The sequence below is a fragment of the Physella acuta genome, unplaced genomic scaffold (assembly GCF_028476545.2).
Source record: "Physella acuta isolate Inbredline_101_S28 unplaced genomic scaffold, ASM2847654v3 ptg000532l, whole genome shotgun sequence".
Taxonomy (NCBI): Eukaryota; Metazoa; Mollusca; class Gastropoda; family Physidae; genus Physella; species Physella acuta.
Genome location: NW_026732051.1, coordinates 351,141 through 378,397, shown reverse-complemented (window position 1 = coordinate 378,397; position 27,257 = coordinate 351,141). Strand labels below are relative to the sequence as shown.

General features: G+C 34.6%; 2 protein-coding genes and 1 long non-coding RNA gene across 6 annotated transcripts; 1 reads left to right on the top strand and 2 right to left on the bottom strand.

The window, feature by feature from the left end:
• Nucleotides 1-1,186: 1,186 nt before the first annotated feature.
• LOC131945219 (MLX-interacting protein) lies at nt 1,187-17,035 on the top strand. Of its 3 annotated transcripts, none has more exons than XM_059306256.1 (7): nt 1,187-1,207; nt 11,698-12,201; nt 12,544-12,625; nt 13,081-13,180; nt 14,250-14,373; nt 14,685-14,817; nt 15,531-17,035. In XM_059306256.1, exons 2-7 carry the CDS (start codon nt 11,803-11,805, stop codon nt 15,647-15,649), a joined length of 957 nt encoding a protein of 318 aa, XP_059162239.1. In that variant the 5' UTR covers nt 1,187-1,207; nt 11,698-11,802; the 3' UTR covers nt 15,650-17,035. The 3 variants fall into 3 exon arrangements, with proteins under 3 accessions (XP_059162239.1, XP_059162237.1, XP_059162238.1); XM_059306254.1 differs by lacking the exon at nt 1,187-1,207 and adding an exon at nt 10,376-10,591; XM_059306255.1 differs by lacking the exon at nt 1,187-1,207 and adding an exon at nt 11,026-11,168.
• On the bottom strand, nt 4,138-10,424 carry LOC131945221 (uncharacterized). Of its 2 annotated transcripts, none has more exons than XR_009387122.1 (3): nt 10,296-10,424; nt 6,264-6,353; nt 4,138-4,362 (listed from the first exon to the last, which is right to left on the bottom strand). It is a non-coding gene; the product is annotated as an uncharacterized LOC131945221 (long non-coding RNA). The 2 variants fall into 2 exon arrangements; XR_009387123.1 differs by having other exon boundaries at nt 6,264-6,430; nt 10,296-10,412.
• A 460-nt stretch (nt 17,036-17,495) lies between the features above and the next one.
• Nucleotides 17,496-26,564, bottom strand: LOC131945220 (uncharacterized). The gene is made up of 7 exons (XM_059306257.1): nt 26,306-26,564; nt 23,009-23,087; nt 22,438-22,599; nt 21,864-21,935; nt 21,685-21,728; nt 19,672-19,884; nt 17,496-19,035 (listed from the first exon to the last, which is right to left on the bottom strand). The coding sequence occupies exons 2-7, from the start codon at nt 23,079-23,081 to the stop codon at nt 19,006-19,008; spliced, it is 594 nt and encodes a 197-aa protein (XP_059162240.1). The 5' UTR covers nt 23,082-23,087; nt 26,306-26,564; the 3' UTR covers nt 17,496-19,005.
• Nucleotides 26,565-27,257: the final 693 nt, after the last annotated feature.

Genomic DNA, 27,257 nt, shown 5'->3' with positions numbered 1-27,257 from the left:
GTCTAGATTTATTGTCCATAAAGTATTGAGGAAATGTAGTCTCAATCAATTGTGAATACAATTTGTTCATGATACAGTAGATTATTAATAAAAAAAAATTCTAAATGAAATGTATTCTTTCTTTGTTGTTTCTTATGGAGTAAAAAGAAATAAAAAAGAAGAACAGAGAAACAATATCATGGTCGACCCCAGGAACTTATACAGACATATAATTAAACTCCTGGAGGTAATTCTATCCACCAATGACTTATATATAATTAGTTCAATAAGTTGTTACCGCATGTAACAAACAAATTCTTGAACTATTTTTTAAAAACATTCTCACGTTACCTTTATAAAAAATTCTACAAAATAGACCAATGAATAAAAGGACAATCGAAACAGATGAATTATAATTTGAGAGCAATAAATTGGTAAAGAAGAAATGTAAACAAAGTAAAGACCCTAAAACAACAAACTCACAAAGTTGTATTTACCCCAAATTTTAAAATAAAATTAGACTGTTGCACACTGTTTCTAAACTCCACTAATTTAATCATTTTAATAAAAATGATTAAAAGTTCAGCAAGTGTTAAAACGCACAAACAAAAACAAATCCTTTGCGTTTACCATTTTTGTTTATTCATTTTTCTGTTCTGTGAAAGAATTAAGACACAAATTTTTTAATGTTTACAAAAGATGTTTCAATCTGTCTTACTTATTTAGGCTCTATCTTTTGATATTTAGCTTTCTTGCGTGCAAAATGTCCTGGCAAGTTGCAAAACAAGATTGGTGCAAGTTTTTTTTTTCTTTACCATCGACCTTCTGGATGTTTTTCAAAATTTGTTTTTAACTTTAGCTGTCACGTGTTTTTTTTTTCTTATTGTGGTATCTAGTTTACACATACAACTTACAAAACGTGGGGGTGGGTAAAAAAAATAACAGTTACGGTTTTCTATTGAAAAAAAAAAGTATACTTTTATGTAAATCAACATCACCTCTGCGCGAAACGCCTAGAGGTCAAAGTGAAGCGTAGAGGTGAGCCGAGCGTCCTTTACGGGCTGGTGGTTTGACCTAGTGAAGGGGACGTAAGTCGTTACAAGGGGAGGCAAGAACTCTAGCCCTGGGATATTAGATAGGAAAGCGTAATTATTCAGCATTTCGTTGAACCCATGGATCTGGTTTAAGCTGGAAAAATAACTCAAGGCTGGGTTAATGTGGCTTTAGGGTAATCTTTTTAATGCATCACTTGCAATTTTTTTTTCTATCGTTCCCACCCTTGATAGAGAGATTTTGTTGGTTATTAACTGATGGAGCCTGTTTTTTTTTTCTTTTTCTTTTTGGCGTAAAATAGCCGGCTAGTTGAGGGTAGCTGAGTTACGAGCTTTCCTTAATTATGGGTTTAATTTTATTTCTGTGGAGTTTTCGAAGCAGCTTATGTAACACAAAAGTAAAGTTCGTGTTATTGAATACAAACGTAAACATAATAAAGCATATTCTTTTATTTAGGTTATCTCTCTTTATCAAGAGTTATTTCCCATTGTCATATTCGTTTATAATTTTTTTAATTAAATTTTTTATGAAAATTAATTTAAGTTTTTAAAGACATTTCCCATTGTCATATTCGTTTATAATTTTTTAAATTATATTTTTTATGAAAATTAATTTAAGTTTTTAAAGACATGAACGTGGATCAGATTTTTCAATATCCTGTTTACTTCGCTTTTTTTTTTGTTTTCAAAAAAAATTTCTATCGAACTTTAAAAAAAAAAAAGGATGTTGTGAATTTAAAAATTTCACACAAAACATCTCAGAAAAAAGATTTTTCGCTTCAGTGTCTGTGATGCTCCAATTCATTTTTTATTTAACTTTAATTCTTTCTTTTGTTTTCACCTTTTAAAGGTTTTAATTAATATATTTTAACAATTTTTTCTTGCAGAGGTGCGTCCATTTTGAAACTTGCTTTTCACTGTTTGATACTTTTAAAATCTAAGTCATTTCGTTTTCCTATTTGACAAATTTAGGGTTATTAAAAACTATTATTAAAAACTATATGTCGATTATCTGAACAGCGTTACTTTGTTACGAGGTCAGAATAATCGTTTCAATATGTGTTATTAAGGCTAGAGAGGAATTTTTTTTTAAAATCATGAACAGTTAAAAAAAAATCAGAATTCAAATATGCTTTCTTACTACCACTCCAAAATAGTTTAAAAAAAATAATTATAAAATGGATCTTTTAAATAAAAAACTTATAGTAAATTAACTGTGCACAACGTAATGAACAAGTAATTAATTAACGCGTCAAATGTCCACTCAAATTTTAGCATGTCTCAGATTGTTTTCTTTTAAGTCTAACTGCGTGCTGTTAAGGTGGTTTGGTACCACTGCTTAAAACAAACACAATAAACAATTACCAACGTGGTTTAATTAATAATTGTCATTAATTAAATGCAACAAGTAGCTGTACTGATTATAGAGGATTGTGTTATCAAAATTATGTTGTTTTGGTGTTTTTTTAATCTCTGAAGAACAAATATTGCAGGTTGTTTTATTATTTGTTTTAAAAAACTTTGGGAAAAAATTTCATCATTTTTTTTTGTTGTTTTTTGGAGGGGGGGGGGGGTGGGGTTTATGAATTATAATAAGGACACAGATTACCTAACCTATTTCTTTCTTCTTTTTTTGTGATGACCGTTTTCTTCGAAAAAGAAAGAGTGACAGGGGAGGTAACAAAGTTAAACTAAGTGGCACGCTTCTACCTCCCGTTGTATAAATAAACTTGGTTAAAAAATATTTCCGAGGAAGTTTTGCATAAAGTTTCGTCTTTTACTGTGTGGTTATTTTAATGTGTTTCCTTTGAATGTATAATAAATATGAGAAGCCAAAAGTAATGGATCAGCCATGTAGTCCATATCAGGATAATCCACCCTCGTTCGTGCTCCAGAAATTTCTCGAACTTTTCGTCTAATTTGAGGCTGCTGACGTGTCGTACTTAGAGAATGTTGTCTATCATATGCATGACTAACAACCTACCCTGTCGGCTTGCTTTCATCTAATTCCTTTTCTTCTGAATGGCCGTGACGTAGTGAGGACACTGATGGGGTTTTGGTATGATGTCACCAGTGACACCGGGTAGCAAAACAAGGTACCAAACAAGGTAGCACAACAGGGTAGCATTCGGATTGGCTCAAAGTGCCGTGGTATGCAAAACTGAACAGAATTCGACGCATTTATGTCATTAATAGTCATCCACGCTAAATTTGACATTCGCCATCCACGCTATACTTGACATTCGCCATCCACGCTAAATTTGACATTCGCCATCCACGCTAAATTTGACATTCGCCATCCACGCTAAATTTGACATTCGCCATACACGCTAAATTTGACATTCGCCATCCACGCTAAATTTGACATTCGCCATACACGCTAAATTTGACATTCGCCATCTACGCTAAATTTGACATTCGCCATCCACGCTAAATTTGACATTCGCCATCCACGCTAAAGTTGACATTCGCCATCCACGCTAAACTTGACATTCGCCAGTTCTTCTGCTCATCGTGTTTCATGAGTATTCAAAGCCCAGCACTGCAACCCAGTGGATGTCGCCTGAATTATAGAGGGAAAAAATCACAAAGTCCCTTTTCACAGACGCACGAAGTCTCTATCAACAGACTCACAAAGTCCCTATGAACAGACTCACAAAGCCCCTTTGCACAAACCCACAAAAGCCCCTTTCAAAGACACACAAAACGCCTTTTCCAAATATCCACAATCCTGAAAAATAAGCAGAAAATGGTGTTGCAGTGTCCTATACTCTCACCAACCTTGTTGAAAAATGCTCTCTGTAGGTAGGCTACTGTTTTTATACCCATTATTGGTTAATACCACCCCACCCAGTTCATTGCATCCCGTAATTCTTCATTAATTCCGTCTTAATTAACACAACAATCACAACTCCCATTAACTGTGTTTGTGGCCAACAGATTCGTGCCCATTATCTTTTGCTACAAATCAACTATAGTACATATAACATTTTCATCATTCCCATAAAAAGGACAAAGCAAAACTTATTTGACAAATCATTTTAGAAAAATAAAAAATAATAACCTCATTTATTTAAGAACCAGCTTTTATTGATGCAATAAAAATAAGAAAATAAAAAGCACCGATATTAATATTTTAAAAATTATAATCAAGTTATAATTAGTAAATCATCAGTAGCTGGTCTCATGCTAGTTATTGGAATAAACATTTCTGTACTGGTTCCCTTCTTTTGGAATTTGCTTTGCTGATCTTAAGCATCCGGGGCCTTTGTACTGATCAAAGGGGTTCCTGTGGCCTCATGGCTTTTCTCAGCAAAAGATAGCGTTGTATCTGTGAAAATAACGATGCTTTCATTTAGAATTTCTATACAAATCAGTGGGGTTAATAACTGGTCCCACGCCAACTGTTTGGTATTCGGAGAGTTTAAACTTTAAACTGATTGGACAATAACGATGGAGCACAATAATATTACTCCAATCAGAGCTGGGTGGAATTGAGAAAGTCAGGTACTCATTAGAGCTGGGTGGAATTGAGAAAGTCAGGTACTCATTAGAGCTGGGTGGAATTGAGAAAGTCAGGTACTCATCAGAGCTGGGTAGAATTGAGAAAGTCAGGTACTCATTAGAGCTGGGTGGAATTGAGAAAGTCAGGCACTCATTAGAGCTGGGTGGAATTGAGAAAGTCAGGTACTCATCAGAGTTGGGTAGAATTGAGAAAGTCAAGTACTCATTAGAGCTGGGTAGAATTGAGAAAGTCAGGTACTCATTAGAGCTGGGTAGAATTGAGATAGTCAGGTACTCATTAGAGCTGGGTGGAATTGAGAAAGTCAGGTACTCATCAGAGCTGGGTAGAATTGAGAAAGTCAGGTACTCATTAGAGCTGGGTAGAATTGAGAAAGTCAGGTACTCATTAGAGCTGGGTAGAATTGAGAAAGTCAGGTACTCATCAGAGCAGGGTGGGATTGAGAAAGTCAAATACTTATAAAAGCTGGATGTCAGAAGTCATAAGTAATCGAGCTCGATATATGAACTTAATTTTTTACGCATTCAAACTTTCTACCACAACATAGAACAAGAAAGTTGGTTTCTGTTTATTTTTGTCTTCCCCCCCCCCCCCCGGTTCAGTATTTAACAAGTAACTCATTAAGTTGTCTCTATATAAGGTTTGGTCGCCATTAGGATTTAAATATTCCGAAAATAAAATCTGGGGTGTGCGCAAGCAGTAGAAACTGATGTGGAGGGAATTGATAAAGACAAAGAGGATGAGACAGACATGTTTTAGGACGACATATAAGATAAACACTGTGAAGACAGACTTTACGCGTGAGTAGGCCGACAAACACGGCAAAGGGAAACATCACTATAGCTAAAGAAAGCAGACGGCCACTGCATAACCAGACGAGAGCATATGCCGCAGCAATCAATACATACCAACACGTGAGGGCCACTGACTAATCCACACACGTGCCCAGGCTATTTATAGCCCAACACAGACCTGTGTTGTTTACTAGTTTGATAGCAACAATTTTTTTTTGTGTTGGCATGCACCGTGTTGGTGTGAAGTATAGGCATCTAAATGAGATACGTTGGCTGTTACACGTTTTAGGCACGTGACACTATCTCAACAGCCTCCCTCCCCCTCCCTCATTTGCCTCGACTCTTGGGTTCGGGAAGATAAATGTACTAATTTATAGTACAAGAAGAGAACAAGTGGTACATTACTGAGCAGAGGCGTAGCGAGGGGGGGGGGGGCGGTGCGGACCGCACCGGGTGACACAATTTAGGGGGTGACACCAAGGCAAAAAAGAAAAAAATATAGAGAAAAACTTGAGGGGGGGGGGGTGCAAATCGAAAGATTGAAAGGGGGGGTGCAAATCGAAAGTTTGAGGGGGGGGGGGGGGGGTGCAAATAAAAAAATTGAAAGTTTGTCCCCGGGAAGGGTCGCTACGCCTCTGGGGGGGTGACACCATTAAGTGCCGCACCGGGTGACACCCGACCTCGCTACGCCACTGTTACTGAGTATAAGGGAAGGGGGGGGGGTGAAAGTTGATGGTCATTTTTTAAATTATTTATTTTATGAGCGATAGAAAAATAGAACCAGAGGCAGTGTGCGGGGGGGGGGGGGGGTTAAAAGTGTGATGGTCAAAAAAAAAAAATTAAATGAATGACCGTGATTCAGCCAATGACAGCGTTTGTTTGATTTGAAGAGTCCAATGTCTACCTCTTACATACCTGGCGACCATAGATTGACGGGTCAATTGGTCAAGACGGCTGCGGGTGACGTCAATTGTCTATCTCGTGCATCGTTCCAATGACCCGAACCTGCAGAGATGTGAGACAAAAAAAAACACATCAGCTGAAGCCCTCGGTCAAGACGTGTGATCACGAGAGTTGGTCATCTGTTGAGTAGATGGTGATGGGGGAGGGGATGGTTGGGTGTAGAAGGATTCTTAGTGTAGTTGTGTATTTTAGAAATGTGAACTACATAAGTAATGTCTTAGCCGCACGGGCAATATCTTATCGTCTGAGGTGAACGTCCTAGTGGCAAATACATTATTTATTTTAACCTGCGTTTTTAATGCGTTTTAGTAACAATAGAAGCTGAAGTTCTCGAAATATATATATATATATATATATATATATATATATATATATATATATATATATATATATATATATATATATATATAGCCTATATGTATTTATAGATCGAGCCCAGCTAAGTGGCGACCATGAACCGGTCGTGTAGTATAGGCCAACTAACATCTCAATGTCCAACATCACCAGGCGCTGTTTTTTAACCTCCCATCGCCTACTATAATATCCCTACACTCAATGACAATGTACCTCAACTACGGTCTATCACCCTCTTGACACATAAAAAAACACGCAGATAACAATTTTTATTTTACTTTAAAACTCTCTTCCCCTATCGTGTTATGCGCTGATAACAGAAAATCTGATAAAGGGGGTGTGTTATGGTCGGTCTATTTACCGTGTCAATGAAATAGTGATAATGACAAATAAATTTATAATAGTGGGTACCGGTGAGTGTTGCAGTATGATACGGGACATTACATGGATCATATTCTAAAGATGTTTGTTGAGCACGGGTATTTTAACTTTAAATACGCCATACTTTATGTTGAAGTCGAATTATTCAGGCTAGATACCCGCCTATGAAAACTATGAAATGGCCATCGTAAACTCAACATTTTAGACAAGTAAAGCTACAAATAGCCTCCGCCCCCGCCTCCTACATCATAATCATGTACAGTCATATCCTAAAATAGAGGCTGATTTTCCTATTGTGGATAAAACTATACCCAATCATCGCAACATGGTAAACCCATTACAATTTAAACAAGACCGCCTCCAATCAAACGTCTTAACTCAAACATCGCGACAGACTAATCCACTATCAAACAAAGTCCTGTCCGACCAGCTAGCCGGTGTTGCCGACGTTTGAGAAGCGGCGCCGTCTTGGCTGCGGTACTTGACTGGTCAAGCTGGCTCAAGGCCCGGGGTCGTGCTCGGACAGGGCCTGGGGCTACCCGTTTAAGACAAAAAGTAAATCAATGGAAATGACCAGTAATAAATCTATGGAAATGACCAGTAGTAAATATATCAAAATGACCAGTAGTAAATATATCAAAATGACCAGTAGTAAATATATCAAAATGACCAGTAATAAAGCTATGGAAATGACCAGTAGTAAATATATCAAAATGACCAGTAGTAAATATATCAAAATGACCAGTAATAAATCTATGGAAATGACCAGTAGTAAATATATCAAAATGACCAGTAGTAAATATATCAAAATGACCAGTAGTAAATATATCAAAATGAACAGTAGTAAATATATCAAAATGACCAGTAGTAAATCTATGGAAATGACCAGTAATAAATCTATGGAAATGACCAGTAGTAAATATATCAAAATGACCAGTAGTAAATATATCAAAATGACCAGTAGTAAATATATCAAAATGACCAGTAGTAAATATATCAAAATGACCAGTAGTAAATCTATGGAAATAACCAGTAGTAAATCTATGGAAATGACCAATAATAAATCTATGTAATGACCAGTAATAAATCTATGGAAATGACCAGTAGTAAATATATGGAAATAATCAGTAATAAATCTATGCAGAGGCGTAGCGAGGGGGGGGGGGGGGGCGGCGGGGGACATATGTCCCCGGGCGCCGACCTTAGTGGGGGCGCCAAATCGAAAGTTTGAGGGGGGGGGGGGGGTGCAAATGAAAAGTTCGAGGGGGGGGGGGGTGCAAATCGAAAGTTTGAGGGGGGGTGCAAATGAAAAGTTCGAGGGGGGGTGCAAATCGACAGTTTGTCCCCGGGCGCCGGGAAGGGTCGCTACGCCTCTGAGTCTATGAAAATGACCAGTAGTAAAACTATGAAAATGATTTGTGGTAAAATCTATGGAAATGACCAGTAATAAATCTATGAAAATACAGTAGTAAATCTATGAAAATGAACAGTGTTTGTTATTAAAATGATCATTAGTAAGTCTCTGTGAAAACTGCAATTAGTGAATCCAAAAATCCGGTGCACTTGTTGGGACAATATTCAGTAAAATAACCCGTGCCGAAAAGGTTTAATGAAGAAATTAATTTTTTAATTTTTTTTAGAGATGTTTCATTCATACCCCCCCCCCCCCCCTCCTTCCCTACCTCCCATACTAATACGGAAACCGTTTTTTTTTAATATTACGGTGGCTAAGCTTATTGAAATTTAGATTTACAATAGCTCATTCATATTCTGGTTATCGTAAACGTGTTAAAACAATATAGGCCTATTTTTGGTCGCTAATTTTTTAGCGCTAGCAATGCTCGCCAAAACCGTAGCTCTTAGCAGGGGCCCGACAGACAAACAATCAGGAAGCGATACTGTACTGTTATGTCGGCGTTTTCATAATTATGAGACTAGCTAAATTTATTGTATACACATATTTTTATAAAGTTGGGATTGCAATTATTAAATTTTGGCCTACATCTTTAGTAATGATTGCTTCAGAACGATGTGATTTAATTATTTACGCGTGTGTTATACTTATAAAAATAAATAAATAAATGATCTTTTGAACACATTTTATTTCAGCTAGCTTGTCATTTTAAATGGCCAGCGTTCACACGAGCCAATTAGTGAATTGGGTCGGTTCATAATCGGCGCGCACTCAATACCCTATCGGTATATCTGCTGACCAAATTCTAAGAGTTGTCGAACTTGATGGCCTTGAACAAAGCGAGATTCTTTTCGTGTTTAAATTTAAATGGTGGATTTCTAGGGGCAGGGGGGGGGGGATATTCCAAGATGAGAATAAATTTGCATAAAAAATTACGCACTTTAATCTCGTCACTGATAATCCAACATTATTGCCGTATGCGTATAAAATGTTCACAATTAACGGCTAAATAGCAGTAGCCTAAACGTACGGAGAATTATGCGTACCGGTACTTCAACAACAAATGTAAAATAGACAACAGTTATTTAATGTCTAGGATTGAAAAGTTAAAAAAAAATTGAACAGTCTGGCTGAATTCATTAAGGCAATAGTTATGTCTATAACAGTATAAGATTTAAGTGTAAAATTAAAAAATTAATACTTTCCTTAAAAGTACATCAAAAAGTAGATATGCGGGTGTGCTTTTTACATTTTGTGGTTTTTCTTTATTAGGATAATTTTATTAAAAGTGGTGTAAAAATAATTAAAATACAGATGCCGACTATGAAATAAGTCTCCATAAATGTATGGGTGTCTAGTCTACTGCAGTGCTAGGCTTACTGATACTCACTGACCTTGTGATTTTTTTTTTATTGTTAATGAAGTTACGAACTTAAGTAGCCCGCCCCCCCCCCCCCCCCCCCCCCCCAAGTGCCATACACATTTTTAAGTTAGACTGTTCGGTTAGAAAACAAATAATTTGTCGGAACATAGGCCTATTTTTAAGGGGGAAATTAACCATATTTGGAAGTGACAAATTTTAACTTTGGCGAGGGATTCGAGTAGGTAACGATGTTTAGTAATTTTGTTTTCAACCTCAAGTTCAAGTTACACTCCACCTTTTCACCAAACCCGCGGCCATAAAGTAAAGTATTGTTGACAGTGGATTAGCCTAACCTACTCGTGTTTACATACGTATCAGCCAATGAAAAAGCAGCAGTAAATTTTCCTCGTTATTAGTCTTCAAAACGTGTTTACATAACTAAAAATATTATATTAAAAAATATATAACTAACCTTGCAAAAGTATGAACAAAATTTTATTTGCAAATAATTTCAATTAATTCATTCATTTACGATTGATTTCCTCGTGCTTGTGAAGTGGTTTGCGCAGTGCATTGTGGGATGTCGTATAAAAGGGTTTGACACGCCAAAAATTTTGTAGTTCATGGCGGACTGTCTATCAGGAATTTTCTCTTACTAACGAGTACCAAACCGAGTGTGAAGGTATGATTGCTGTGGGTACCGATCCCCAGGACCCCCAGCTTGCAACAACATATGATAATTTCCGAGGTACATCGTTGGGAGATGAGGTAAGAACGCTTTTCAATCCATTTGTTTATTTCAGTCGAGAGCTATTTTATTTGACGAGTTCAGTAAGTCGTGCCGTAACCTCACTTCTCTTGCCGTGTATTTTACATGAGACGGATCCTTCTGAGTGGCCATCCGCAATCCATATTATTATTTACATCATACATGATCTCAAGTACGCCTCACTTGTTTTCATTTCATGAAACGAAGTTACAAAATAATTGCCGTATTTAATTAGTTCTATTCACAGAACGACAATCGCGTTCCGGTCGAATAACCGATGTTGCAAAACCCAAATAGTGGGCGTCTCTAGCTTTTATAGACGACGGACGGCTAACTACAGGCAGCCAATCACGTTGCGAGTCCGGTAGCCAATGAGAATCGTCGAAGGGTTCACGATTGTTTGCCGTGTTGCTGATAAGAACCTCTCACGAGCTGTCAATGTAGCAGTTTAGCCTAAGCTAGCCTTAGCATACTCTGGGATCTGATTTTTTTTTCCGCGGGAGGTTTTGTTTTATTAGTAGGCCAAAGCTTTGCAAAGGGACTTAACCAGTTTTCCATGAGACTTTTATTATAATGGTATTCCTGCTGTTATTCCCCTTGCTAGAAATTAATTTATTCAGCCAGTACAAATATATTATCTTATTTAACTTTTTTGTTTTTTAAATAATTTTATTTTAACTATCATGTTTATTAGACACAGACTAGAACTATACATGCTAAATTTTAATAGTCCTCTTATATTTAATCCAGATTTGGCATATGATTAAAGTTTAATCAAGCTTTAAGTGAATAGGAAATGATTGTCTCTTAATTATGTCTTAATAACATTTAGACTACATTTTAATAACAGCATAAAACAAACTGAAAATTTTTATAAAATAGAACTTTTGTAATATCATAAGCTTTTTTTTTTACTCATGCAATAAACTTTAATTCATTATGTAACTTTTCACTTCAGACTTGGCATTAGTTTATGCTTAATGTACTTGTGTATTAGCTTTGTAAATAACTTTAAATGTTTTATTTCCTTCCTTTCAGTATCCCAAATTTAAATTAAAAAATCATTTGCTATTTAATCAGTTGTTTTTTTTTCTTTCTTTTCCAGTTGCCCTCCCTTAGTTACGATTTGGGCGACCTGAGCATCTCTTCAACGGAAATAGATCAATTCCTCCAAACGTTTAGCGAGCTCCCCGTAGCTCCTGATGCCCAGATGCATGTTGAAAATGAAAGCTCACACCTATCCCAGCTTGCAGCGTGTGACCTCACCTCCTTCTTCTTTGAAGATATTCAGAGACCTCATGATATTAATGTGTCACTGCCTGTGGAGCAGCAGCATGCTCAGACCATATTTGGCTATGACTCACATCAGATGTACTATCAGGAACTTACTGAAAATGTTACGCCACCCCACTCAGGCGGCGTCACCCCACAGAACATATCCCGGGCTGCCTCCCCCACGTGGAGTGAGAGCAGTGGGAGCATGAGCACGAGCAGCGTCTCTGGTCAAGCCAGCGCGGAGAAGCCAGCCGCCAAGAGCAACAATCCCATTCCAAGGCACAAGAGACCATCCCATAAGCGAGCGGAAATTAAACGTAGGGATAAAATCAAGGTAATATCAAGTTCTCATTACTATTGTTTTTGTAATCCTGCTTCTTGTCGTTTTTCCTTTAATAGTGTTATTCAGTTTGAGAATTATTAATTTATATATTTCACTCGATATACATAATGCAATTATCAATTTATATATTTCACTCTATATACATAATGCAATTATCAATTTATATATTTCACTCTATATACATAATGCAATTATCAATTTATATATTTCACTCTATATACATAATGCAATTAGCAATTTATATATTTCACTCTATATACATAATGCAATTATCAATTTATATATTTCACTCTATATACATAATGCAACTTTTTTCGTATTTTCAAACATCAGACATGTCTGGATGATATTAAAGAATACGTCCCATCCCTGCGAGACAAAGGAAAGCTCAGTGAATCTACCATATTAACAAAAGGTGAGAATAAACAGGTTTTCTTGGTTATTTGCTATGTTTAAGGTGTGTTTTACGGTCACTCTTTTGTCAGCTTCTTTATTTCAGACATGAGGTAAGCTACAGCACTGTGTTTCATTTTCCTTACAGGTTTTGTTTTTTGTATTTTAAACCCGGATAAGTTCTATCCGTGTTTTTATGTTAGTGGGTTGCTTGAGCTTAGCCCACTAATCCCATAAAATGTGGCACAGTTGCTGTATGTTTTTTTGCCATTTCTTGTAATTAGGCTAAGTATTTTATTACCATTTGTGTTTGGTAAGTTTCGGATGCTTGTTATTGTTACATTTTGTTGTGTGTTTGTGTACATTGATAAGATATATCGTGGATGCATTTCTCGTGGTCCATATTGTTAAGTTTGTTAGCTGTGCCCATATTAGAGGGGCACTTGACCCTTATTCTGACCAGTCTCCCTCTTTTAGCGGCTGAATATGTTCACCATCTGAAAGACGGTTACTTGGAGCGAGGGAACAAAGCAGCTGAACTCCGGCGGCAGATAGAATGTCTGAGCACAGAAATTCAGTAAGTTTCGATGTTGAGCGGGCTGGGCAAAGACACCCTCTCCATGCATCCACTCAACTGTGTGCTTTTTCAGCCTGTCTGCCACGTAACCTCTGCTTCCCATAATGCAGAGCAGGAAGTTTAGTGTAATCTGGTAGACCCATGGTAACTATCTGTGTGCCTAGTTGATTACAACTTAGCGCTACACTCTAAGCTGGTCAATATTCGGTATAGATTTTTCATTATATTTGTCTAGAAATTTATAAAATAACCAAGATGTAAACTAAAAACAAACAAGGTTAGCATGTATGTCTGTGTCTTATATATTTATATATTTATATCTGCTTTCTAAAACTAATACTGCAGAGTGGTGCCATACATTAAGTTTCTTGTTTTTTGTACTCCCCATACCCGTTTTTATTTTTGTATTTTTGATGAAACCAAAATTTTTTAGAAAATGATACTAAATTTGGACTAAGTACACTAAATATATGAAATTTGGTGTACAAGAATCTTGAATGTATGGCTCTCTGCAGTTTCGTGTTCTAACTACCACATTTTTTTTATTACAGGATAGTTCATGGAAATATAACAAATATATAAATTTTAATTGTTTACTATGCGCAATTTATATTTTATAATCTGTTATAATTACTTGATTTGATTGTATACCCAAGAAATTAACTAACTAATATTTTGAAATTTTTCTGATAATATTCAGGTACTGTAGCAGTAAGGTTTATTTTATAAATTTAACCAATGTCTTAACTTGTAGTATAAACATTTTAATGATAATTAAAGTAGGGTCTGTAAAAGTTTATACAGTCCTAGTTTTTGAAAAAAAAAATAACATAATTTTAGATTTATTTTCTTCTGAAAAAGTTAATTTCATTTGCTGTGCATAACAGCAAATTTTACCACTTTAGAAACTAATTGCTTGTATTATGTACAAGTAAATCAAAATTTTGATTTAGGCCTTAATTTGAAGATAAAACAGGCACTGAATAAACTTTTCTTCTATTCTCTCTATCCTTAGTTTCTTCAATGATCAAAAGAACGTACATAAAACAGTTGTTGTTCTTCTTTACAGTTCCTTCCAAGAAAATCTGCCTGCCACTGGTCTAAAGGAAGAGGCTTATGAAGCTAGTACACTTGATGACCTCTACCAGTCTTGGAGAATGGAGAACTGCCAGCACTCCAACAAATTTTTTATTGTATCCTTTTTTAACTGTGAAGTCTGCTTCTCTTTAAACTTAGACCTATTCAGTTAATTATACTCATTTTGAAATTGTAGGTGTCCATCTTTTGTGTCTACATCGCGACACACCTATTCAGTTAATTATACCCATTCTGAAATTGTAGGTATCCATCTTTCATGTTTGCATCTGGTGACATTTATTCAGTTGACTTATACCCATTTCAAAATTGTAGATGTCCATCTTTCGTGGCTACATCTCGCCACACTTATTCAGTTGATTAGACCAACCAGTGTTTGTACATTTATAGCACCTTAACCAGCGGCAAGTTTTCATCTATAACCTCCAAACTTTTTGAGACGTTCAAGGAGGTTGTAGGCTCAGCAACCAACTTCAGCTCCCTCACTGCCAAAACACAGGAATGGCAGAACAGATGTCTGGCATTACCAGTGATCAGGAAACGTAAGTTGAAACTTTGTTCTTTGATAAAATTATTCACAGTAGATTTGTGTTCAAATGAAGGGTGGGGTCCACATCTAGCTTAAGGTCCTAAATGACTAAGAATTTTACCTGTCAAATTTAGTCATGTGAGTGGGGATTATCCTTTTTGTTTTATTGACTTATTTGTAGTACAAGGGAAATTATTGGTCAGCTTCATATATGATTAATGCAAAGTGATAGAGTTTATCTCCACCTATTATTGCCCAAGATAGAGTTTCAAAAAACTGTGGTATATGATGGATAGCGTGGTCAGTGCTATGCCCAGCATCCTGAGTCAGGTACCCATCAGAGTTGGGTGGACTCATGGATGTCTTACAGACTTAAGCACAGAATTGTAAGCTCTACCACCCTACCACACTGCCCTGATAGAGAGTTGATATTTGTCAAATCCTGTTTGACTTTTAGTAAATTACTTCCTGTAATACTTCTATTTTTCCTAGAAAATATTGCATACTTTTTATAATTTGACTTACTATGTTCATATAATACCTCAATTAATTATGACTAGAAAATACAAATTACGTTTGAATAAAATTTTCTCTCTCTTGTACTAATCAAATTAGATCAGTAGCATTTTTTTAAATATCATGTTTAATTAACTTTATACAATAATGTTGAAACAGAGGATAAGCTACTAGTTGGTTGTTATCAAAATAATTTAAATTTTTCCACAGAAATTCTTGATGGCATGTTGGGACTGAGTCGCCAGAACAGTATTGTGATGAGCCCGGACAGGCTCCAGCTAGACTTTTGCTCACAGAACAGTTCACATGTTGACGACACCTACTCATGACACTTGTTCCTCACCCACTTATCATTGCTTCATTCTCATTTCCTTGTGTATTTGTGTGACGGAGTGACTGTATATAAGGAGTCTGTGTACATCTTTGGTGTCATTCACTGGGTAATTTATGTGTACACTGTGTATAGAGGGTGTAATTATATAAACTATCAGTTTAATTTAATTTTTCTAGTTTATTAAATTTTGTTAATTTATGGAAATCATCGGCCTTATGATGTTATTTAGTCATTGAGATTTATAGCTTAAAGATCTAGTGTACTTACATAAAATAAAAATAGCTAGATTCTTTTTGTAGGTAAATTTACCTCTTGTAAAGTCAATTTTTTAACTGGTTTTTATTGCATCTTTTCTTAAAGCTTTGAAGATGTTGGAGTTTTACAAATGAGTATACCAACAAAATGTGTAGATATCAATTCACATAAGCTAGAAACCTGCTGAAAACTATATAAATAATATGACGCTGTTCATATATCCAAGCTTTAATTAATTGGAACAGATTTTTTTTTTATTGTGCTTCTAATGTTATTTTAAATGTTTGTTATGATCTGCATTAATATTTTGGATTCTTTAGACTTAAATTTAGGTTGTCATTCTGCTAATGTATTTATTTTCTGATAAGTACATGAGTTTTAGAAAAGAAATATTTAGATTAAATAACTTTATTGCACTTGTTAATTTAAACCAAATTAATTTTTATGAATCAGGTTTTCTTTTTGCTTCTGATGTTAAATGAATTTTAAAATGTATTATTTACAGTGCCACACTTCCTACTAATAATTCATGCATTTGAAAATGGTGGGGATGAATGGTTCATGCTTAAAAAAATTAGGGGGGGGGGGCTCATTTATATTCATATCTGCATCTTTTCACTGCCTCACCATTCCCCACCCCTCAATAGAATCCCAACAGTAATTGTGATGATGAGTTAGGCAGCGCACCTGCCTGTAGAGTGTTTGTGTATCCAGCCTGTGTTAAGCCCTGAATTCCTGTAGATATTGATGTATATTTGTAAATAAGCTCTAGACCTCTTTTGGCCTACTCTCTCTTGTCCATAGTCATTATTTTATTTGATATGTTGAGCATTTTACCAACCTAAGAAGATGCATTTGAAACATTTTATTTTACAGAGTGTTTTATATATTTTACTGAAATCTTAGCTCCATTTGCAATAATGAAATCAGTTTGATAGTATACAACACTGTTTATTAAGCCACCTTAAGAATGCATTTTTATTAAGAATATTGTTATACTTCACATCAGTATATGTGAATGAAATATTTCTATGGCACAAATAGAATATGTGGCTGACATAAATGTTTTATGCAGTTTTTTTTTTCTAAATATTAAATGACATGCATTAGTCCTGAAAAGGATTCAACCAACAATGGCTTTGGCTTTATTTTGTTTGTTTGTTACTAACATTGAATTTTTTTGTACCTTTTTATTTGGTTGCATGGTACAGATGAATTAGAATTCACCTTTCTGTGATCTCTATGCATTATAGGAATTGTGTGATCAGCACTATGCCAAGCTGCCGTTATCTTTCCCTAATGTTAGTCAGGTACCCAATAAGAGTTAGGTGGACTAAGGGATGGGCTACTGACTCAATCCCCTTCAGGTGTTCTACAAAGTATTTTAAAAAAACCAGATCATTCAAAAACTGTCCATTACCTAAACCCTTAACATCTGTTGTGCTAAGGATGGACATCACATTTCAAAACTTACCTCAGAGAAGCAATTACTTAAGTGCTTATCTGATGGAGGTTACACTGTACAGTGGCACATTACTTTAAACTTTAATCACAGTATCAACATGAATTTCCAAAAGACAACAAAGTTTCCAACTTAAAACAATTTAATAAAGATATGAGCAAGTGAACAATGGAAGGAAAAAAAACAACACAAGTGCATCTCCATGCACAATGTTCCACTCAACAAAAAACAGTTTATAAATTAATTTTAGTAACTGCACATTAATCTATTAAATTAGCTTTTCAATTTGAACAAGAAAGTAACTTCTATTTAAATTATTTACAGTAATTAAATGTAAAAACATCAGGCACAGAGGTTAATTTGTTACCTGTCTGTATAAACAATTTGTTTTAATTTTTAGTACAGAGTAATTGGGGGTATCGTAGATTGCTTTAAAACAAAGTTGAACATGCTAAAAAAGTTTTTAGTTTTTGCTTAAGATGTATAAAATTGTAATGAGTATTTCTTTTAAAGACAACGTACATTTTTATCATGAATTTATAAACAATAAATACCTTTAAATAATTATATTACGTGTTTAAAATGCTGAATGCTTTAAAATATTTTAAAAAACGGATAAAAGTACTACTGTGTTTTAAATTGATAAAACACCTTTTTCTCAAATATTCTAAAACAATTTAAGTAACATTCTCATAGATAATCAATTGGATAACTCTGGTCTTCAGAATGACAAGGATGGGTTTTTGAATGAAAAGAAAAAAAGCAATATAGTACGAATTTCAAACAAATAGTTAATTGTAATTAAATCACCTTGCAGGCAGGCTAATTATAAATCTGTTTATAAAATGGACATTTTGGAATTTAATTTAATAGTGCCCTATGTTGCGAAAGGATGATGTACAAATATACAAGTGGAATGTTTAAGTTCTCTGTCATCTTGCGACTTACACATCAGAGACGTTTCAATTGTAACAATTAAATTTAATAAAAATAAAATTTCTGATAATTTTAGTTAATACTAACGATAAAATAAGTTGAAAAATATTACATTTTCGTGATGTGGAGAGGTATGCTCATGTGAAAAAAAATGTAACATTATTTTTTGGTGCTGTTCAAATAAAAAAAAAAAATTTCGTGTCAAGATTAATATAACAGATATTTGAAAATAAATACTTCTTTTCTTTGGCAAGTATTGTCAGTAGTACAGTGTACATATTAAATAACTGGGCCGAATGTAACAAAAACACAAAAATTTAATACTGTAATACACAACAGTGATTCATCAAAATTAAATAAATATGTGATTCTTAATTTTTACGAGAGAAAAATTACACAAAGTACATACTTCCCCATTCAATATAAACAAACTGACTTAAAGTATCACAAGAAAAAAGGCACTATGGAACAATAAAGAAAATTATTTTATAATTCATGCTACTGAAAGATATTATAAAAGTAGCAAGGGCCAATGTATATCATAAATCTTACAGAGATCAAAACAGTTGAAAGCTCTTGATATTACATTGCATAGAATTATTTCACCTGTGTAGAAGGGTAATGCTGTTATATGGAAGAAGGCTAACAATGAGCATTTAAAATGTGACCTCTGAGACCCTAGCTGCGTGGCAGCAGCTTCATTCTGCGGCAGATGAGGCAATTTTAACCTGGAGGAAGAAAACAAATTTCAGATGAAAAGGGAAGTAACTTGACCAAGAATACAAAATACTTAAATATGTTATATTTTTTCTAAAATATAATACTCTATATACATTAGAAAATAATAAGGGAAGCAGCTTTGACCAAGTATATAAAATAATTTAACTGAGAACTTAAATATATGTTACTAGATATTTTCTAAAGTACAACATCTTAAGTATTGTTGTTTTGCACACTGAAAGTTTTACTTATAGTAAAATTAAACATCTGCTCATGATGGTGCACTTATATTTTATTTAATGTTAAAAATTGACAGTAATTTATGTATGTTAAAGGAAATGTTCTGCTGATGCCAGTATATTTAAAGAGATTTAAAATATAATGCCTTGAACTAAAATTCAATTAAATCATGGTAAATTTTATGTTAAAAAAACATAAATATAAATCAGGATACTTATTTTCAATAACCTATCACAAACAGACATCACCATTAAAATGCTATTTATGCTTATGATGCATAAATATATAAAAAAGTCTCAATACTAAATATTTGAAAGTCTAAAAAAAACATAAATAAATATGTGGTGAACAGTCTCCTTACTAGTGAAGTAATTAATTTTCAATCAAGCCAAATATAAACTTACCAGACTGCCAGATTTTTTCAGATAGCCTCCACATTTCTCAATGATGAATTGGGTAGAAAGGGAAGCCACTAGGGAAGATGACATCCCAGTCGATCTAACTATTCCTTTGGTAACATGAGAGACCAGAGCAATTTCTGTTACCTCACTGTTTGAGCCAATGAACCCTTCCATTTTTGAACGGTAGCTGCCATAAATGACGCTCCAGAATGGGTTCTGTGTGGGGAGAAAAAAATAATTTTTAAAACATAGTTTGCCTTCAAATACTTCAAACAAGTTTCAGTGTTTATATAACTGCACCAAACATAAATGTAAGTATAACTTCTGTTTAGTTACATGCACAAATATGTGATAGCAAGCTTTGAGTGGTTGGATTTTGTTTTCTTTCTAAAGTAACTAATGTGCCTAAAAGACTCCCAGAAAACACTATTTATATGTACATGTAAAGACAGCAGTACCTACAACTATTTATGTGTACCACATAGAGCAAACATAATGATTTATCTGCTCAAGCCAAGGGCTGACCAGAAAAAGATGTGATTTTTTTTTTAGTTTCAGCACTGAAAAATTACAAACACCAAGGGGAGATAAAAAATTTTTTGATTATCCAGCGTGATGAACATTTTGTTTTTCAAGTTTTGTAATCATCACTTAAACAGCCACTGGAACCACTAGTCACTAAAGAAAAGTTAAATGTATTCACAGCCCACAACTTCAATGATGTGAGATGAAGGCAGGGAGTGCTGATGATTATATTTAATGTGAAGGCAGGGGGTGCTGATGATTCCATTTAATGTGAAGGTAGAGGTTGCTAATGAATCCATTTAATGTGAATGCAGGGGTCGCTAATGAATCCATTTAATGTGAATGCAGGGGTTGCTAATGAATCCATTTAATGTGAATGCAGGGGTCGCTAATGAATCCATTTAATGTGAATGCAGGGGTTGCTAATGAATCCATTTAATGTGAATGCAGGGGTCGCTAATGAATCCATTTAATGTGAATGCAGGGGTTGCTAATGAATCCATTTAATGTGAATGCAGGGGTTGCTAATGAATCCATTTAATGTGAATGCAGGGGTTGCTAATGAATCCATTTAATGTGAATGCAGGGGTTGCTAATAATTCTATTTAATGTGAAGGTAAGGATTGCTGATCATCATGTTTTCCTTTTTGTGCCAAAGACAACCCTGGGGCCACCATAGTAAGCTCTTTTGTCCGGGTCTCTGGCAACTAACTTGACAGGCCCAAAAGATAGTCCTGCCTTTGTCAGTTGCTTTTCTGCTGAGCGCCTTCATGTCTTGGCCTTCCCTGATTTTTTTTTTTCTGAGGCATTCAGTGGGGCTCCATTTCTGTGATGTTATTTAGATTTATTCTTAAAACATGCCCCACCCATAGTTTTGTATAACCAGCCTATGTTTCTCCTGATGTTTTTGTATCTGGTCTGTTGTGTTTATATGCACTTTATGTGGCGGTGCTGTGCACTAGTGTGAGACAATATATTCACATAAGCTTGATGTGCACTAGTGTGAGACAATATATTCACATAAGCTTGATGTGCACTAGTGTGAAACAATATTTTCACATCAGCTTGATATAATATACGCATGTTCATTTCCATATTATCTTCTTCTTCTTCTTCGTTCTTAATTGAGAATATGGTGGAGGATTTAGACAACAAGTCCAACTTCGTGAATGAACCGGACTGTGGTCTCCAGATCAGCAGGTGTCCCAAATAATTTTTCCCTGAGTGGGGTGAGCAGGGGCCAGTGTCTGACTCCGCCTGGCTATATAGAGAACATTCCTGAAGAACGTGCTTCATATTCTCCGGGGCCTTGCCACAAGGGCATATTTCGCCACACCCATTATGATAGTGTCAATATATTGGTTCTACACTATTTCAATCAATTATAACCTGTAAGTTAATGGAGTCTTGAGCTGCTAACTATGTGCCTATAAATGTATTACATTAAAGATTCTTTTTAAAAAAGCTTGTAAAACAATAATATAAACTTACTGAGAATAAGCTTTGAAATGATAGGGAGGAACTCAACTGAGGCCCTAAAAACATAAAATAAATACAAAATGTAGGTTATACATAATAAAATGTATAAAAAAATAGAATGAAAAAAAAAAACAATAAGTAAAGTTAACATCTTTTTGTGAAAAACATGTGACAAGCTAACAGTGACTTACCTAATTTCTCATCTATTTCTCTTGATTTGTCTAGCAAGTAAGCAACTATTTCTTGAACAAGGTTATCCTCCTCTGTTTAGTACAAAATTTTACATAGTACAATGTTTTTTGTGATTACTTAACTGAGGCCTTGGTTTAAAAAACTAATTTTTAAAAAAGCTTCCCCAGTGAAATTTGTTTACTACTGTATTGTATTATATAAGTCAAATATGTCCTATTCTCCTTTAAGATGAAAGTAGGTCCCATTCTTTAGGGGTCATCTATAAACAACATTATACTCCTCAGGGTGACAGTGTACACAGTTTTATCAGAAAGGGTAACAACACACTTTGTTTTTTTAAAAACTATTGTAAGAAACTGAAATTCAGTCGCCATTTCACATTTTTATAAGACAGTAAATTGCAATAGAAATTAATCATTAAATATATTACAAATAAATGCTTTAAAAAAAAAAACTCACTGTAATTTTGAAAGACGGGGGTAAATTTAGGTGTGAAGTCAATTGGGAAGGGCATGTCTTTATGTGACAATTGGAAGAAGGGAGGTAAATGTTGTGAAAAGAACAAAAATCAACCTTTTTTCTTATCCTGTTCCTGAGTCAACTGGTCTCCAATCTTTGCCAATTTGTTTGCAGCCTTTTTAAATTCCTGCTTCTTATCACTCTCTGGGGAGTCATTTTCTTCTTCATCTCCATCACATTCAAAAGAAAATTCACTTTTCTGTACTGTAAAAGAATCTTTAAAAAATTTTAAAAATTAGCTTCACTGAAGTTTATATACATGTAAATATATATATATATATTTATGGATATATATATATTTATGGATATATATATATATATATATATATATATTTATGGATATATATATATATATATTTATGGATATATATATATATATATATTTATGGATATATATATATATATATATATATATATATATATATATATATATATATATATATATATATATATATATATATATATATATATATATATATATATATATATATATATTTATGGATTTATGGATTTATTAAAATGAGATAGCTAGAACTACCTATAATTTTAATCACTTGAGCAGTATAGATCAAACATTCCAAAAAATACAACAAAATAATTCTGTTAGTGTTAGTATGTCATTTACCATTTGCAATTTCGTTCATCACTTGCCAGATCTCATCCACTAACTCTGAAGGCAGCTCCTGGAAAGTAGTCATCTTGACCTAGGGAATAATAATGTGAGAAGTTATTAACGTAATCTATTTTTTAAATTATTATATGAGATGCTCCATATCAGATAGGCCTAGGTCTTTATTGTGGTACCTGATTTTAATGTTTAAAAAACAAATCTTCCAGTTAGTGTGGTCAGCACTAAGTCCAGCAGGCTTTACTTTCCCTAATGTGAGTCAAGTACCCATTAGAGCTGGGTTGACTCAGAGACATCTTACAGATCTACGCTCATGATTTGATCCCAAGACATGTGGATTAGTTGTTATACAATCTATCACTTCATATGCCTGGTCAAGCAAACATATGAACTCCACTTCATCTGCCCAATGGGTCACTAGTTCTAAAGAGGAATCTACTTTTTTCACCATATTGTACAATCTACTGTATATATAATACAATACAAATAACACGTACTTGCTGACACAGCAGCGATAAATATAATTCTTAGATTAAGAAATTCCCAATCCTACATAGCCAACTAGGAGATATTCATGAATGATCAAAACATTGGAATAATATAGTAAGATCTATGTCAAATAGACTCTAATTATAATAATAAAACTTTGGGTTAAATAACTGTAACAATAGTAGGCACAGAGGCCTTTTTTTTAAAACTGGCTGTTATTAAAAAAAATATCAAAGACAATTAAATAAAATAACAATTAAATAGCACTGAAATTAAAATAGCATTTAAATTTTAAAATGTGGAATAAAGAAATAATATTCACATAGTTATTATAATACATATTTGAATAGAATGAGAATAAAATAGATGCAATAGAACTGCTGTGATAACTCTGTAAGAGGTCATGAAATAGTTGGGTGTTTTTTTTTTAAACTTTGTTTTAAATAGATTTTCAGTGCCAGAGTTTTATTCTATTAGGAAGATTGTTCCACTAACTGACACCAGAATAGGTATTTAAACGACAATGGTCTATCCCTATATAAGATCTAGTAGGTCTATTTAATACATTTTATTGATTATAATTCAATCAGGATTATTGATTTAACAATGGCCAACAATAGTTTATTCTGAAAATAGATGTGTGTTAGTACTATTGATATTTTATGTTAAATGTTATAGTTAGAAATTAGGATTAGGTGTATGGCAGGACTTAGAATAGGGTTAGCATTGAAATTAGCAAGTAATATGTGTATTTAATTAACTACCAGTAACATAACACCCCTGAAGATTCAATTGTTATGCCATTATCTGACATATGTATAACCACATAACCCTTTAATTCTGTAAAGAAGATTGCTGTTGTTAATATGATATTGCCATTGATCTAGATTTATAGATTCTTTAGGCCTAGTAATTGATGCTATGACATGATTAGGCTAGAAGCCGATATTGTACATTAATATAATAGCCATAATGTCAATAATGCCAATAATATGAGTTCAATCTTGCATGGTTTATTAATAATTGTGTAATATTTTACTTTTACATTCTAACACTTTTCACTTTTTTTGTTCATCTTGTGTTTGTTAGCCTTGTTAATAGCTATGCCTAATGCCCTGCCTGTTATAACTGAGTCCACCAACCCCCCCTTGTCCCACTGCTAGTTGGTATCTACCCCACCCCCATCCCGTCCCACACCTGAACTGGGACAGCATGGTACCACCCCTCCCCGTCCCACACCTGAAATGGGACACAATGCATCCCCGTAGCTATGTGCAGGTTAGGGCGCCTGCCCCTCTCCCTCGCTGGACTGCCGGGGTTAGGCAGGGGTGAAGGAACACTAGGGTGAAGCTTGGGCCAGAAGAATAAATTAGGGTAGTTGAACGTTAGCCTTAGAACTAGAAGCATGTAGTGGTGTTGTGTTTTTGGAAAGTGTGGTAGGGCTGGTCCCTAGGGCCGGCCGCTATTAATGAACGAGTTTACTTCCATTACTCATGTGTATTAAAAGTCTTAAATCCTATGTGTGTTAGTGTTACTCAATCAGGGCTAAAACTGTTGCCTTAACACCTCAACCCTCACTGCAGTCATCAACTATGTCAAATTATACCAACCATACTGATGACTCGTTTCATAACACTGCCCCCTAAGCCTAATGTAACTATTTTGATAATTAAGTAATTAGGGCCTAATAATAATTAGTTTAGTAATTAGGCATACTTTTAACAATCAGACTTGACATAATTTTATATAGAATCTAGATCTTGATCTATACAGAGGCGTTGCGACCCATTCCTGCGCCTGGAGTCGACTATCAATTTTGACCCCTTGCTTCCATTTCTATTACAGTTATTCCTGTCCCCCTCCCCTAAGTTGGAAAGGTTTGTCGTGCTTCTTACCAGTTGCTTTCCCGTAACATTTTCTATTTCGGCGCCACAAACTCAGTATAGAAAACAGTTAAATCAGTGTGTAAAGCCTCCCCTAGCTACGCTACTGTATACTGATTGAGATTGTGGTCTAATTCTTGAAAAATTACGAAAAAATAGAATGGATCTTCTAGATCTTTAATGTAGAATTTTAGAAATATTGGTAATCTATCGTTTTGGGTACGTAAAATCGCCCGCGACTAGAAATGTGAAAAACAGGTGAATCCTTAAATTTTAATAATTATTTCACATTTTGAGGAGTATTTATGTTTTGAAAAATACAAAAATGTTTCCTTCTTTCATTTATGTACCTGTTTTTAAACAATTGAATTAAAACTTTTCAGTAATAAATGAAGACTAGCGATGTTTCCAACAGATGCAACCATGCTCATTTACTATAGCAGCCATCTTGTTTAATTTTTTTTTTATAGCGGATATAGCGCGAGACAGGCGGAAGTCACTCTATTTTACAAATGGCTGCTGTTTATATAGCAAATCTTGCTCGCAAACACTGCTGTTTAAAGTTAATTTCTGGCATATATTGATATATTTAGCCATTGATTTAGGTTTATTATTCATTTATCTATAATATTTGACACAAATATATCACAATATACTTCTACTAAAGCCTTGACAATGAGGTAACTTTTTCGTACATTAATAGCCGCGGGCGATTTTACGTACCCAAAACGATAGATTACCGAAATATTTTATTAGGCCTATTTCAACTATTTGTTTACTAGGCCTATTCTATTGACTCTACTGTAATAAAATAAAGTAATTAGGTCCTACTTTTAACTTTATTAAATCTAGAGATTAGATCTAGATTTCTAGATCTAAATCTAGGCTAGTCTAGATCTAATAAACTTTAACAATAACTTACGTGTGTCCTGTTGTGTGTGTGTACGCAATGACTCCGAGTGACGTTTAAAAAAGTCTGAAAAGTTTAGGCTAGATTTTTTTTTTATTATTTTAGATCTAGATCTGGTCTCTATGGATCTGTCTAGCTAATTAATAAAAGACACAAAATATCGGTATCTTAGGGTGTTCCTGCAGGGTTAACGAGTGATATCTAGACTCTAGATCTAAATTCTAGATCTAGAAATCTAGGTCTATCTATCTGTGTGTAGGCCTAACATACAGTAAACTGACCCTACACAACGTAAATTTAACAATTCGCATTTTTTTAACGTGACAATTAAATCAATTGTGTCAGTGTTCAAGAGAAAAACAAAATAGACAAAATCACTATATAAATCAATAATATAAACTACGTTAGCAAAAACAGCAGGAATATAGACTATTGAACTAAAAAGAATCGCAAAAAAAAAAAAAAAACGATTAGGCTACGATGAAAAGTATAGGTGTCGTTGCGTCCTTATGCTCCATTATGGGTCCACATGAATGTAGTGTTTCTTCCAGACTTTTTTCTCCGGGGGGGGGGGGGGGGCGGTAGACTTTCTTCGGGGGGGCGGACACTGTTAAAAATATATATTTTCTATATAAATTATATAAGAGATGCCTGCATGAATGAATGTTGATGAAGACGGTGCAGGGTTTCTTTCAGGTAACCCTTGGGGGGTGGGGGGGGGGGGTTAATACCACACCACACCCACCCAATAACGAACGAAATCCTGCAGACTTACGTCAGATTGATGTACAGACATGGGAAAGAAGTTAGCGGACAAGTCCGAATGGGAAATGCTGGTGAAGCAGTCCAAAGCCCTATTTGGGTTGTATAACCACAGGGATGGATACGGCGTTTCTTTAAGACATATTATATTTTTTCCGGGAAGGGGGGGGGGCTACGACACTACACTGGTTAAAGTATATAT